The 13149-nt window shown below is 34.8% G+C and overlaps 4 protein-coding genes across 8 annotated transcripts; 3 read left to right on the top strand and 1 right to left on the bottom strand.

Moving 5' to 3' along the window:
• Positions 1 to 39: 39 nt before the first annotated feature.
• LOC17890931 (activating signal cointegrator 1 complex subunit 1) lies at positions 40 to 1758 on the bottom strand. 3 transcript variants are annotated; one of them, XM_023786304.1, is made up of 7 exons: positions 1589 to 1758; positions 1356 to 1518; positions 1146 to 1258; positions 985 to 1050; positions 782 to 872; positions 625 to 689; positions 40 to 490 (listed from the first exon to the last, which is right to left on the bottom strand). In XM_023786304.1, exons 1-7 carry the CDS (start codon positions 1667 to 1669, stop codon positions 284 to 286), a joined length of 786 nt encoding a protein of 261 aa, XP_023642072.1. In that variant the 5' UTR covers positions 1670 to 1758; the 3' UTR covers positions 40 to 283. The 3 variants fall into 3 exon arrangements, with proteins under 3 accessions (XP_023642072.1, XP_023642073.1, XP_006298368.1); XM_023786305.1 differs by having other exon boundaries at positions 985 to 1026; XM_006298306.2 differs by having other exon boundaries at positions 1356 to 1509.
• Positions 1759 to 5056: 3298 nt separating this feature from the next.
• On the top strand, positions 5057 to 6276 carry LOC17891831 (putative F-box protein At3g16210). Its single transcript, XM_006299109.2, has one exon. It carries the CDS (start codon positions 5057 to 5059, stop codon positions 6137 to 6139), a length of 1083 nt encoding a protein of 360 aa, XP_006299171.1. The 3' UTR covers positions 6140 to 6276.
• A 286-nt stretch (positions 6277 to 6562) lies between these two features.
• On the top strand, positions 6563 to 8760 carry LOC17893510. The gene is made up of 4 exons (XM_006297556.2): positions 6563 to 6972; positions 7449 to 7893; positions 7980 to 8095; positions 8180 to 8760. Exons 1-4 carry the CDS (start codon positions 6585 to 6587, stop codon positions 8599 to 8601), a joined length of 1371 nt encoding a protein of 456 aa, XP_006297618.2. The 5' UTR covers positions 6563 to 6584; the 3' UTR covers positions 8602 to 8760.
• A 198-nt stretch (positions 8761 to 8958) lies between these two features.
• LOC17891881 (probable inactive nicotinamidase At3g16190) lies at positions 8959 to 10636 on the top strand. 3 transcript variants are annotated; one of them, XM_006298540.2, is made up of 5 exons: positions 8959 to 9070; positions 9189 to 9302; positions 9686 to 9926; positions 10045 to 10161; positions 10319 to 10636. In XM_006298540.2, exons 1-5 carry the CDS (start codon positions 9023 to 9025, stop codon positions 10393 to 10395), a joined length of 597 nt encoding a protein of 198 aa, XP_006298602.1. In that variant the 5' UTR covers positions 8959 to 9022; the 3' UTR covers positions 10396 to 10636. The 3 variants fall into 3 exon arrangements, with proteins under 3 accessions (XP_006298602.1, XP_023642071.1, XP_023642070.1); XM_023786303.1 differs by having other exon boundaries at positions 9000 to 9070; positions 9192 to 9302; XM_023786302.1 differs by having other exon boundaries at positions 9008 to 9070; positions 9147 to 9302.
• Positions 10637 to 13149: the final 2513 nt, after the last annotated feature.

The raw sequence follows: 13149 nt of genomic DNA, 5'->3' as shown, positions 1-13149 counted from the left end.
ACCATGTACTTCCGAAACTTACTGTTATGACCCTGAATATATGGTCATGTCTAGCAAATGACGTCTGTATATAATGTGTACATTACAATACTATACACCGTCCAAAACTTATCTTACAAACACAAGTTACAACCCATAGTGTTACCAATGGCTGTCACACATACACATTATATAGAAACAGTTACATATTGACATATATACCAACACTGTCATCGTTTTCACTTTTCACCGATAAATTTTGCTACAACAAAACCTTTAAGAGGAGTTTTGATCGTTTTCAGTGTCACTTATGTGGAAAAGGCAGTGAAGCGCAGCAATGGAAGTAGCCATTCGGGTCATACTTAAAGCGTTGTGAGATATGAGCTTCTCTGATTAGATATGTTCCCCAATCCTTGTTCCCAAACTCTTTGTGTATCTCTCGCGCATCAAAAGTATCCATCTTTTTGCTTTTATCTCTTCTGTAGCTTGCATTCATCACCGTGGCATGTAGCTGCAAATACGGAACAAGCTATTTCAATTAATCACTGTCTTTATCTTAGTGGAAGAAAGATTTTGCTCTTTCTAGTACACAGTGGAATACTCAAAAGGGAAAGAGTAAACAATAGGAGAGTTTAAGGCTTTTACCTTCAAGCGTGACTTTGCGTCTTTACCAGCAAATCCAGCATTTTCAAATGCATCAATGATAACATCTGAACTATATAGTCAAAGAGTTCAAAAAGTAGTAATTTTAAGTCATGTGTTTGGTCAAGTGAAAAATAAGCTCTTAGAGAAATTAGGATACGACAAGCATTTAGCAGGCGACCCTCATGCCCAACTTCTTCAACAGGAGCATAGAGAACACGGGTTTTGTCTAAAGATCCATTCATACATTCCTTAACAAGAGACAAAAGAACACAAAGCAGATCATTGGGATTGAGTCAAAGATTACATTTCAAAACCACTAGAAATGTAGAAATGCAAAGACAATAATATGTAATGTTATACCAATCCCTTGAGTCTAATGAAGACAGGTCGGTTCTTCAAAGCCTGCCTCACATTAGAAGAAATACTCTGATCGATTTTCAGAACAAAAAATGACAACACCTCAATATCATCAAAACAATCATACAGTATCTATTAATGCGTAGAGGAAACTAATTATATACCTTAAGAATATTCTGAGCTCTAATCACAGATTCACTGTTCTCTAACTTTAACATAACCACAGTCAAATGGAAAGTTTTTGGGGAAACAAAAATCGATTTTTCGATTCCCATTTCTGTCCAATATCAAAAGGTTATAATGTCAAAGAAACAAGTGTTATACATATATATATAAACATTAATGGTCATTATTTTCTCTGTTTTTGGACTTACGAGATAAATTATTCTGAAACTTGACTGGAAGAATCTTATCATTATTGTTGTTACCCAAAATAGAATTCTGAAAAGCCTCAAGATTTTTGTTTAACTCAGGATATGTAGCTAACGGAAGTGACACAAAGTGTGTAAACATTTCTCTCTGGCGACCCTGCCCAATCTACCAAGCATATGAGAATTCAAGTGACCATATATAGTAAGTCAACCAAGAAGATAAATCATCACCAAACCTGTTTCTGCTTGCCTTTGAAAGCGTGAGGTGTGAGATGAGTAGTGGCAGATCCCTCACGATTCTGAAGTAAATTCCCCATAGCCTTTGACACGTACTTGATCGTTCGTCACACACCAAAATCAAACCCCGAAACCGTAGAACAGAGAAGACTTTACCTCTTTGCCGCCGTTTGAGACTTTTTTTTTTTTTTGCTTACGTGTTCAAGGACCCAAACAAAGCCAGAATTTATAATAAAAATTAAATAAATATCATTTTAAAAATAAATTAGTAGGTTTTCTTATATAAAGAAATGAAAACCCTAATTTTTGTTTCTCGGCTTATAAAAAACCCTTAAATCACAGCCGAAAAAATAGCCGTGTCAAACAACTTAAACCATTCTCATTACTGCTTCTTCATTGTTCTTTAGGTGCATTGGCAAGGTTATGACGATTGACGAGAAGGTTAATTAATTCGCATTACTGCTTTGGCCTTTAATTTCATGTTGTTTATAACCTTTCCACCTCACCTAAAGAAAAATTTGAAGGAGCAAGATAATTAGGTTTCGAGGAAAAAGTTAATATATATTAGCTAGCTAGCCACCTTTCTTTTAAAATTGGTTGTTACATAAATCCTCCTAAAACCTTTGACAAAGTTTTTTCCACAAACAATATGCTTAGCTTAGCTTTTCGCACTTTGTTGCGTTTCTTTGAGAAAGATGTGAGTATTGTTTGTGGGGAATCCTTGCCAAGGTGTTAGCGGGTTTAACCCCATATCTACTTCTCTTTCCCTTTTTTGTTGTTGGTTACTAACATTCTGTTTTTAATACACGTACTAGTTTTAAATACGGATACACGTACTAGTTGAAACTATCTTATATAAGTTGGAAATATTAGGACGGTGCATTTAAACTATAATTTGAAGGGATTTTGATTTTGAATGACTTTGAAGTTTGAAGGATTTTAAGAAGATTTGAGAAAATTTTGTTTCTTAAAAGTAAGAGAAACCAAAATCTCATGGTTTAGGTGGGATTTGAAAATATTTTAAAATGTGAACTTTCCTAAAATCATCAAAATAATAATAAAAAATCATCAAAACTCAATTAACTTAAAGTTCTACTTTGAATACACCCCACCCTAAATCTTCCACAAATTTAGAAAAATATATTGTTTCCCCTTTTCCAGATTTTCTTTTGATTTTTCAAAGTTCAACTTTTTATAAACTAAAATTTAAATTTTCAAAATTAAAACCCTAAAATTTTCTGCAGCTTATAAATACAATGTGGTCTTGTTGGAATACTCTTCATGCTCCACTTCTCCTCTCTTTCTCTAACCCAGGTTTCCACACCACCTCATAAACGTAATAATTTTTTTTTGTCACTCTTTGGATTTATGTTACATAAATCATCTTAATCCCTTGACATGGAGGTCCTCCACACACAATATTTTAAATTTGTCATGTTGTGTTCGTTCACAAGTATTTATATATTGTTGTGTGGAGGACTTGCAAGTCATGGTATTTAGAGGATTAATGTATTAGTAGTTATAATTGGATGTTATAGTGATGTGATATCTATCATTCTTCCAATTCTTGGTTAGCATAACATGTCTCTTTATCCTTTGTCAACGCATGAAACGTCTATTTAGTTGCAGGTTTGATATTCTAATTCTCTTTACTAAAATTTGGAATAGACGTTACGTGCTTATATCATTCCCTCATGGAACATATATAGATCATGCGGATTTTGTCTAAAGATCCATTTAGACGATCCCCTAACAAGGAAAAAAAAACACAAAATATTCTAATTTACAAGCCACTAAATATTTGAAATCAATTATGTGTGTCATTATACCAGTCCACTGTTTCTTATGAAACTGGTTTAATTAGTTAAAGCTTGCGCCCTCACACTAGTAGAAATATTCTAATTTTTAGAAAATGATAACACCTAATTAAGTCATTAAAGGAACCCTCTCTTTGATTTGGTTTTTGCCAAAATAAAGTCATAATTTTAGAGTTTAAAACAAACTAGAGAGAATGTTTAAGACTCAGTAACTTTCGTGGTCCTGGCTTCTATGCGCAAGGAATATTGTATTCTTTCGAAAAATTTGTTAGCTTTCGCTTGTTGTTTGGTCAAATAATACTACGCTGGTTTTGTACGTTTAGATGTTGCAACAAATCAAAGAGATATTTCAATGTTCTGTTTCACACGCTATCATGTGTTCCAAAAGGAACTATATATTGTCTCAACATACTGTATTGAAGAAACACCATATAATTTCTTACAATCATTGACTTTATCATCAAAATGTTCCTAATTCTATACCTTCCAGGCTTCCACCAAGCCAGCCACTCTCGACGGACAAGCACACAGAAAACACGTAATTTAAGTTGAGCAAATAATTAAGGGATTGCAAGAGAAACGCATATGTATAAATTGTTGATTGTCATGACGCTTAAGGCTACAAGCTTTTACAACCTTATAATCAATGCCTATCTTTGAGTCGTTTACAAATACGTGTCAAATATTACATTAAAATTTAATTAATATATAAATTCATAAACTTATGAAAGTTAATATATCATGAAAGACGACATTATTGAATGACGGAACACGCCGATTAGGTGTAATACAAATTTGGTTGAATAAATAAAGGAAAAAAAAAACTAGATCGACCCAAATTCATGTATTAGGTGTTTTTTTTGTTTTTCAGAAAATTTGCTGTTTGATAATAGATTTATAGATATACATATAGTGACAGCAGATTTGTTTTATATTATGACAGATTTGTATATTGGATATAATGATGACAGATTTTTTCCCTATGATTTTTATATATTAAATTCATAAGTTCTAAAAAAGTCAATCAATAAAAATGGATATAGTTTTTAAATAAAATAGTAACAAATTTACTGAGACTAATAATGATAGATTAATAATTTTGTAAAATTAAATTTCATTTTTAGTTTGATATAATTTAATTAAAATTAAAATATATTTTTATTTATAAATTTAATTAAAATTTTAAAAATAAAGAGAAATCTATACTATATTAAAAATAAAAAGAAATCTGTCGTAGTATAAGTTTTTCATATAATTTTAATTTCTATATTCTTTTTAATGTAGTATAGATTTTTTCAGCTTATTACAAAGGATTTAATATATGTGTGACAGAATTTTTATATTGTTTGTCATTTTTAAGATTTAGGTTTTTTGAACTTCTTACATAAATGTTGTGTCATGCTAGTAATGACTAATGATAGAGGGGTTACTTCAAATATTTGTTGCCAAATTTGTCAATCTAGTTAATTATCACATAAATAGATTGTTTGATTAGTCTTTTAAATACCTGTCAATTTTAGTGATAAATATAGTAAAGGAATCGTGAAAGATGAAGTTAGTGATGACGGAACACGTGAATGAGTTGTACTAAACTGTTCTCTTCTATAAATTTATATGCAAATCCACCAAACTTCAACAAAACACAATAAAATGTCGAAATTTCTGCCGGAAGATTTAGCTATTGAGATACTAGCGAGGTTATCGGTGAAGGATATTGCTCGGTTCAGATGCGTCAGCAAGACATGGAGAGATCTCATCAACCACCGTGGATTCGCTCAAAGATACCGAGACATTTCTCCGGTGAAGTTCGTGTCGTTTTACGACGAGGGTTTCTACATGCTTGACGTGGAAGGCAAGCGTCGTCAGGTTATTACAAACCCTCATAAGCTCGATTTCCCTATGGAGCAGTCGATGATCGATGAATCGGCGTGTGTGCTTCACTGCGATGGGAATTTATGTGTTACATTAAAGAATCACACTTTAATGGTTTGGAATACATCTTCTAAGCAATTCAAGATCGTACCAAATCCCGGTATATACCGAGATTCAAACATTCTTGGTTTCGGTTATGACCCGGTTCACGACGATTACAAAGTCGTAACGTTTCTCGACCGGCTTGATGCGTCCACGGCGCATGTTTTCGAGTTTAGAACCGGTTCTTGGAGAGCGAGCCTACGGATTCCTAATCCTGATTGGCATTACAGAGACAGGAGAGGTACACTATTGGACCAATACCTCTATTGGATTGCGTACCGGTCTAATACTGACCGGTTTATTCTATGCTTTAATCTCTCAACCCATGAATACCAAAAAATCCCTTTCCCGGTTAACAACCAAGGCGTGGCGTGTTCATGGTTAGGCGTTACATCTCGAAAACTCTGTATTACAGAGTATGAAACGTGCAGGAAGGAGATTGGGATTTCGGTTATGGAGAAAACCGGATCATGGAACAAGATTATAAGCCTTTCAATGTCTAGTTTCATCTCTGTTCAAGATCGTATCTACGATTATCAAGTTGAATTCGTGTCGTTTGCAAAAAAGAACGATCTCTTCGTAACATTGACTGGATACAACGATAGTTTCGAGATGGAACGTACGAAGAAGATGGTGTTCTTGTACAAAACCAGAGACGAGACATTTGAACAAGTCCGGCTCTGTAACTCTCTTGCCGGGTTACGGTTTCTCTGCGAATGTGTGGAGACTCCTAAGATTACTAATCGTATATTTATTTGAAAGTAAAAAATAATAGTAAAAAAAAATAATAATAATAATAATTAAAAATAAAAAATAGTCAGTTGGACGAAGAAATAATATGATCAAAATTCATGCATATCTGATATAGTGATAATTAACTCTGGGTAAAATATTCGTTAAATTTGTTTCGCTTCTATACGAGTCATGGTTTCTCGGTTTCTCTGTGAATATGTGGAGACTCCTAGGATTACTAACCGTATATTTATTTGAAAGTAAAAAAAAAAAAATTGGACCAAAGAAAATGCAATGATTCGCCATATATAGGCTACATCTAAGCCGGTTTGGCTTGATTCGTGATAACCGGATATATGAAAGTGGTTTGTAATGTTGAATTAAAGACCAAACCGGATAGATGAGCTTTAGTAGATTATAAAATTTGATTAAACACAAGAGAGAGAAAAAAAGAAGATTAGGAAGAATATTAATGGAGAGAGGGATGAGCAATGGGCAATCACTCTGGCACTCTCAGTCCCCGAAAACTCCAACGAAGATGCTGGATCGCGCGCTTTCCTCTCGCCGTCCTCACTCCGACGCTGATCTCTCTGATTCCGGCGAATCCGGAACCGACGAATCTAAGACCAAACGCCCCCACATTTACCTCCTTGCTTCCAATTTCCTTTCTCGGATCGGCCATCAGTGGTGGCCTTTTCTCATCCTCGCTCTCCTTTTCCTCCTCCTTCTCTTCCTCATCTCCGTAGCTTTCCATTCTCACAGCTTCGTTTGCATCTCCCGCTTCGATCCCGCTGCTCGGATCGGGTTTTTCGGTTTTGATGGGCTCGAATCCGACTTCGGTGCCCTTGGTGTTCCTTGGTGTAAGCGCTCGAGATCTCTCTTTCTTTAAGCGTTCATTTGTTCTGTCTTCAACATTGTCAATTTGGTTTTTGTGTATTCTTAGTGGAATCTCTAGTGAATTTTTACTCGAAATGCGCTGGTGAGATTTGGTCTAGGTTTCCATTTCATATTCATGTGTCGATTTATAAACTGCTCTATAAATATGTTTCAAATGAGATTTTAGTTTCATTGAATTGAAAGGCTTGTAGCTTCCAGTGGTCTCTGGATAGTGTAGTAGTTGACAAATCAATGGAGAAGAACGATTAACTGCTCTAATACACTTTGATTACGAGTTTTGTATTCTGAGGTTGCAATGTCGTTGTTATCAATCCTTCCACTAAAGCAACAGGAAGAGGATTTTTATGGGGGTTTTCTTAGGGTGTTATAGAATACGTTGTCTATGAACAAATTGATTCGTTGTGCTATGGAAGTATTTAATTTTCTTCCTTGGCAAAAGGCAGATCGAAACATGGAAAAGAAGTTGAATGGACCTCCAAAGATTTACTCAAGGGTCTGGAAGAGTTTGTGCCCATATATGAAACACGACCTATAAAGAACAACATGTATGGAATGGGTTTTGATCACAGCTTTGGGTTATGGTTCATGGCCCGTTGGCTAAAGCCAGATCTGATGATTGAGAGTGGTGCTTTTAAGGGACACTCCACTTGGGTTCTGCGGCAGGCGATGCCAGATACACCTATTATCTCACTTACCCCCAGGCACCCTGAGAAGTATCTAAGAAAGGGACCGGCCTATGTAGATGGAAACTGCACATACTTTGCAGGCAAAGACTTTGTTGATTTTGGAAGTGTTGATTGGAAGACTGTGTTGCGAAAACACGGCATAACAGATCTCAACCGTGTTGTGGTCTTCTTTGATGACCATCAGAATGAACTCAAAAGGTAGTTTTTTCATATCTCACTGCTTTGCCAAATGGCATGTGTTAAGATTTCACTAATTCTTTTAATACACATTTACAAATGAGCAGGCTAAAGCAAGCACTGAAAGCTGGTTTCCGACATCTTATTTTCGAGGATAACTACGATACAGGAACTGGGGATCACTATTCCCTAAGACAGATATGTGATCAGTCATATATAAGAGGTGGGTGGTTCTAAAAAGATCACACAATAGTTACATGGATTTGGATTTGAAATGGTTCTTATATGGATTGTTTTGTGTCTCCAGGAGGCGGACACAGTTGTTTCAAAGACAGCGATGAAGCCAGGATGAGATCAAAGAGGAAGAAGTTCTGGGAAAAAGCAGTTGATACAGAGGAACTGTGTGGACCAGGTGAAACATGGTGGGGAGTTAGAGGAGAGATGAGAGACGATTTTAACCACACGAACACGCCAATCTCATACAATCAGCATTTTCAAAACAGTCGGTACGTAGAGTCAATTCTCGACGTCTACTGGGAGCTACCTCCAGTTGCAGGACCATCATTGACTCATCAGTCGCGGTATGACCCTGCTCGTTCGACTCCTCCAATCGTAGCAGATGGCAAGCACCGTTTGTTCCAAAGAGTGGGTTTAGGTCGGCTGGATAAGTCAGTGTTCAATGGCTATACTCAAATGGTATACCTTGAGATATCCAAGCCTGGGTCATAGAGATTGTGTGATTCCTGCAAAAGAAGAGTTGTTTCCTTAGCTTTTTTTTTTTTCTTTTCACTTTCCTCTTATATAAGTTAAAACTAAAGTTTGTTAATACAGGAGATTTTTTTCTACTGTGCTTTTCGATAAATGTCTTGATCGATTGTTAATCTCTCTTATGATGTTATGCTTCAGCAGGTTTAAATTCTTAAGTAGGCAACGTTTGTCTTATTCCTTGAGTACCGGTCGGTTTAGATAATTATCTTGGTATTTGGCGACATGTTTTGCAAACCAGAATTGTGCTTTATTAATTGTTGGGCCGGACAAAAAGACACAAATTATGGGCCGAGATCCATTAAACGAATACAATGAGAGAGAGAGCCTATCGAACTAGAATAAGCAGCAATTGAAGTAATCACTGTGCTCGGAAGTAGGAACCATGGCGGAGAGATGGACGAACACGGCTCTACTGGTTATCGATATGCAGGTCTCTCTCTACATGTGAATATCTCTGTGTGTTGTTACTTAGTGATAGGGTTTTTTGCTGTTGTGTGTGTTTCTAGGATTTTGGAGTATATGTTGAAATGTTGTATTTGTGTGGGCAGAAGGATTTTATAGAGGAAGGTTCGGTTATGCAAGTGAAAGGTGGGAAATCTATAGTTGCTAATGTTATTAGAGTCGTCGAACTCGCGAGGCAGCGTGGTATTCTCGTAATTTGGGTACTTACTCTCCTCATCTCTTATACTAGTATATTTCTCATGGTAAGGACTTTGTAGCATACTCTGGTTTGAAATTTTGTGAGAACTTAGAAATCTGCAATGGTTAGGTTGTGAATTGGCTAATCTTGATGGAAACTAAACTAAAACGGGGTCAATTCAGGAGTAAATTGGGTTCTTGATCATGCTTGCAAGCTCTGTTTTCAGAATCTAAAATGTAAGATCTTCAGTTTCCAAGTCAAGTGTAGTAAGTAGTCTTGATGAGAATGAGAGCTTCGTAATCGAGAAAGACATAAAAGATTCTAACTTGATTAGTGAAGAACGTTATCTGGATTCATTGTGTGGTAGCTTTAATTGACAAAGTGTTTTTATTCATCGTGGAATAGGTTGTTCGGGAACATGATCCTCGAGGAAGAGATGTTGAAGTATTCAGGCGCCATCACTACAATTCTGAGACAGTCGGGCCAACCGTTAAAGGCACAGTGGGTGCAGAATTGGTAGAAGGATTGATCATTAGAGAAGAAGAAGAAGATTATAAGATAGTTAAAACGCGTTTCAGCGCATTCTTTGGAACCAATCTTCATTCCTTCTTGCAAACTTCCGGTGTTAACAAGTTAGTGATTGCTGGTGAGTTTGTTAAAGACTATCATGAAACCTCTTATGTGAAACTTTTGTTGGACTCTTTTTTTGTTTCTCTATGGTTTTCTCGGATTAAGCTAGCTGTTTCTGTAACCTTTTTTTGCAGGTGTTCAGACACCGAATTGTATCCGGCAGACGGTTTTTGATGCAGTGGAGCTGGATTATCCAAACGTGACTGTTATTACAGATGCCACAGCAGCTGCAACACCTGAGATCCATACCGGTAAAAAAAGACCAGTTTTTACTCTTGATGTTGTTTGTCTTTGTGGTTTAACAAAAGCATCTCCTTTGTTAGAAATCATTGAATAATTTGTTTTCATCTTTGTCATATCCTCCGAGAAAGAAAGGAACTAACATTGTCGTGACTTCCATTGGATCAGCGAATATTCTTGACATGAAGAATATAGGCGTCAAGACTCCTACTTTACACGAGTGGTCCGAAGACGACTTTGCTTGACATAATTCGTATCACATACATATCATATCATTCCTAAACCCTTCCTTCTAATCTTGTTCTTGTTTGTATACATGTAATAAAGAAAGAAAATCTAATGTTTATTGTAAGTTACAACACCTCCTCCTTGTAGTATTTCATTTCTTTGTAACAGTTTGTATCCCGTCCAAAAAACTCAAAAAGTATTACATGTACAATAAGAGATACAATGGATTTGAAACAATAATATGTAGTTTTTGTGAAAGTATAAGTGAAGAAAAAAGATAAAAACAGGATTGATGATTAAAGAGAAGAGGGGATAAGAAAAGGGTATTGGGTAACGTGGGGGAAAGAAGAAAATGGAAGGTAATGGTTAGCCTCACCTCATTGTCCTCTCTTCCTTCTCTTTATTGCTTTTCCCATCTCCATCTCCTCCACTTTGTTCCCTCCAAGTTTGGGGTCATTCTTCATCAACAACTATATTAAAATAAAATCACACCTATACAAAATATTTTTAACACTAATCTAGTAATATTCCAATTTGATTATTATTTTTAAAAATATAATACTCACACTAATCTAGTAAAGTAGTCCATGAATTCATTTCACCAAATGCCTTGTGATTTCCAACGCTCAAAACCAACAAAAAAAATTAAGATACATATCTTTAAATGTTGTGTCGTTCGATCGTAATAAAAATCTTTAGTAATATAGCCATCATCATCATATCACACTATTATGTTAGTTGAGAAGAGAGACTTCAAATTGAATTTTGATTTCTATCTTGTAATTACATACTGTTATTTACATTATACTTACGGATGAGTAGTGCAATGTACCTGAAAAATAATAATGATATGCACAATTTATTATTGTTCCAGAAAGTAATTGTAGTTATACTAAAGGAGTATGAAACACTACCTTTGAAGTGACGTTTATGATTAAAGAAAAGAAGAGAGAGGAAGATCTAGAGAGTGGAGTAACACAGCTCATTTTCATGATTACGAGGGACATTCTTTTGTGTAACCCTTAAAACAATGTGGCTTGGGGACTTTACAAGACAATCACTTTTTTTCCTTCTTATATGTTGTGTGTGGCAATGTATATTTCACCAAAACAGTTTGATAAATCAAAAGCATATGAGCAATTAAAACAGTATGTCTAGTTTCCATATGATGGGATGATTTAACGTTTGATTTTCACGATTATTGATTCCGAGGATACACATAGAAGATGCATATACAAAAAAAAATGTGACAAGAATATTGTATTTTAGAGAGAGATTGAGGATAAGAGATTGATTTGACTTGTGAAAAGAAATGGGGACGACAATAGAGTGTTGAAATATCAAAAGGCATGTTCATGACTTTACATAAACTAATAAAATAAAGAAGCTAAAAAAGAGAAGCTCTACTTTGTTACTACATACATGTGAAAATAAAACAAACGCGTTGTTAGTTTTCTAACCATTTTTTGTTTTTTGTTTTTGGGTTACAACTTACAATTAAATAAACAGAGTTAAAACCTCCCAACTTGTAAATTCCAGTAAACACAACAAGAAGAAGAAGACAAAGGCTGGTAAAGAACTTGTGTGTAAAATGGAGATGAGGATTTTGTGAACAAAAACATGTTAAGAGAGACCAAAACATTGAATAAGAAGAAAGCAGAGTAGGTGAGAAAAAACGAGTCTGACAAAATGATAATAATAATATATTTGTTTTTTCTTTGAATTTTGAGAAGAAAAAATGAGTCTGAAACCTGACACATACCTCAATAGACCTTTCCTTCTTGAAGTAAGAAATGGAAGAAATAAAGAAATTTTTGTAGGGGGTTTGGCGTGTAAGTCAAGCAACCTTTGAAAATAAATAATGTTTCAGACGATTCCATTTTTCTACAGTCTTCTTTTTTTGGCACTGTCCCAGAATATGTATTGTCTTCGTCCGCAATCTTACATTTTCACTCTATATTATACATTCACACCATTTTTTATATTTACCAAATATCAATTTAAAGATAATTCTGTAATGTTTTCACCAATTGGTTTAAGTCGTCATTACAAATATTCGAGAAAAAATCTAAGCATAGTGTTGTTCCTGATCATAGTGAACATTTCTTTCGACTGTGTGTGTTATTTCACAAGCCTCTTTTTTCATAAAAGTCTGAAAAGCCAATAGTAAAAAAACAAAATAATATGTTCTTCTAGTGTGTATGCTTTTTGTTATATAGACAGTGTTATGGGTTTTTGGTTTATGTGGTTTTTGTACATGTATATAAAAGTTTCTTCTTCATATGTAGTAGCACACTATAGTTTGAAGTTTTGGATTTTCTTGAACTCGGTTTTAACGAGTGTCTAAGTCATTTTTTTATATTAAGAGAGTGGTTAAGTTACAACGAGTGTCTAAGTCATTTTTTAACTATGAGAAAGTGAGTAAACTAGTTTATAATGATGATGATAAGAGATTTATAATAATGAGATGACATAATGAGTAGTAGATTAATAAGTTTGTCAAAAAGTGTGATTGCAGAGTATCCAACACCCACGTGCAAGGCAAATGACCATGTCACTTTCATCATTATGGCTTTTTTCCCTCACTTTTTGTCTTTTTAAAAAAATAATATTGACATTATATTTACGAAAAATATTTTAAGTGATTTTTTTTATGTATAGGTATATATTTTTATTAGTTTATTACAAACCGGATATTCTAAAGTTGATTAATTCTGATTTATTCAAATGGTTCATGTGGACTCAATAAAGACCACAAACAAAGTTCGACT

This window comes from Capsella rubella, unplaced genomic scaffold (genome assembly GCF_000375325.1).
Source record: "Capsella rubella cultivar Monte Gargano unplaced genomic scaffold, Caprub1_0 scaffold_3, whole genome shotgun sequence".
NCBI classification, from domain to species: Eukaryota; Viridiplantae; Streptophyta; class Magnoliopsida; order Brassicales; family Brassicaceae; genus Capsella; species Capsella rubella.
The sequence above is the reverse complement of the archived record's forward strand: the minus strand, read 5'-3'. Positions and strand labels throughout refer to the sequence as shown.

What these genes read in the sequence shown, in the direction of transcription:
- LOC17890931 (XM_023786304.1), bottom strand. Translation starts at nt 1,669, where the DNA reads ATGGGGAATTTACTTCAGAATCGTGAGGGATCTGCCACTACTCATCTC. An exon ending in GTTTCAGAATAATTTATCTC is followed by an intron (nt 1,259 to 1,355) that starts GTAAGTCCAAAA and finishes GATATTGGACAG; the next exon opens with AAATGGGAATCGAAAAATCG. An exon ending in GAGCTCAGAATATTCTTAAG is followed by an intron (nt 1,051 to 1,145) that starts GTATATAATTAG and finishes AAAATCGATCAG; the next exon opens with AGTATTTCTTCTAATGTGAG.
- LOC17891831 (XM_006299109.2), top strand. Translation starts at nt 5,057, where the DNA reads ATGTCGAAATTTCTGCCGGAAGATTTAGCTATTGAGATACTAGCGAGG.
- LOC17893510 (XM_006297556.2), top strand. Translation starts at nt 6,585, where the DNA reads ATGGAGAGAGGGATGAGCAATGGGCAATCACTCTGGCACTCTCAGTCC. An exon ending in TGCCCTTGGTGTTCCTTGGT is followed by an intron (nt 6,973 to 7,448) that starts GTAAGCGCTCGA and finishes CCTTGGCAAAAG; the next exon opens with GCAGATCGAAACATGGAAAA. An exon ending in CATCAGAATGAACTCAAAAG is followed by an intron (nt 7,894 to 7,979) that starts GTAGTTTTTTCA and finishes ACAAATGAGCAG; the next exon opens with GCTAAAGCAAGCACTGAAAG.
- LOC17891881 (XM_023786302.1), top strand. Translation starts at nt 9,023, where the DNA reads ATGGCGGAGAGATGGACGAACACGGCTCTACTGGTTATCGATATGCAG. An exon ending in TACTGGTTATCGATATGCAG is followed by an intron (nt 9,071 to 9,146) that starts GTCTCTCTCTAC and finishes GTGTGTTTCTAG; the next exon opens with GATTTTGGAGTATATGTTGA. An exon ending in TAACAAGTTAGTGATTGCTG is followed by an intron (nt 9,927 to 10,044) that starts GTGAGTTTGTTA and finishes CTTTTTTTGCAG; the next exon opens with GTGTTCAGACACCGAATTGT.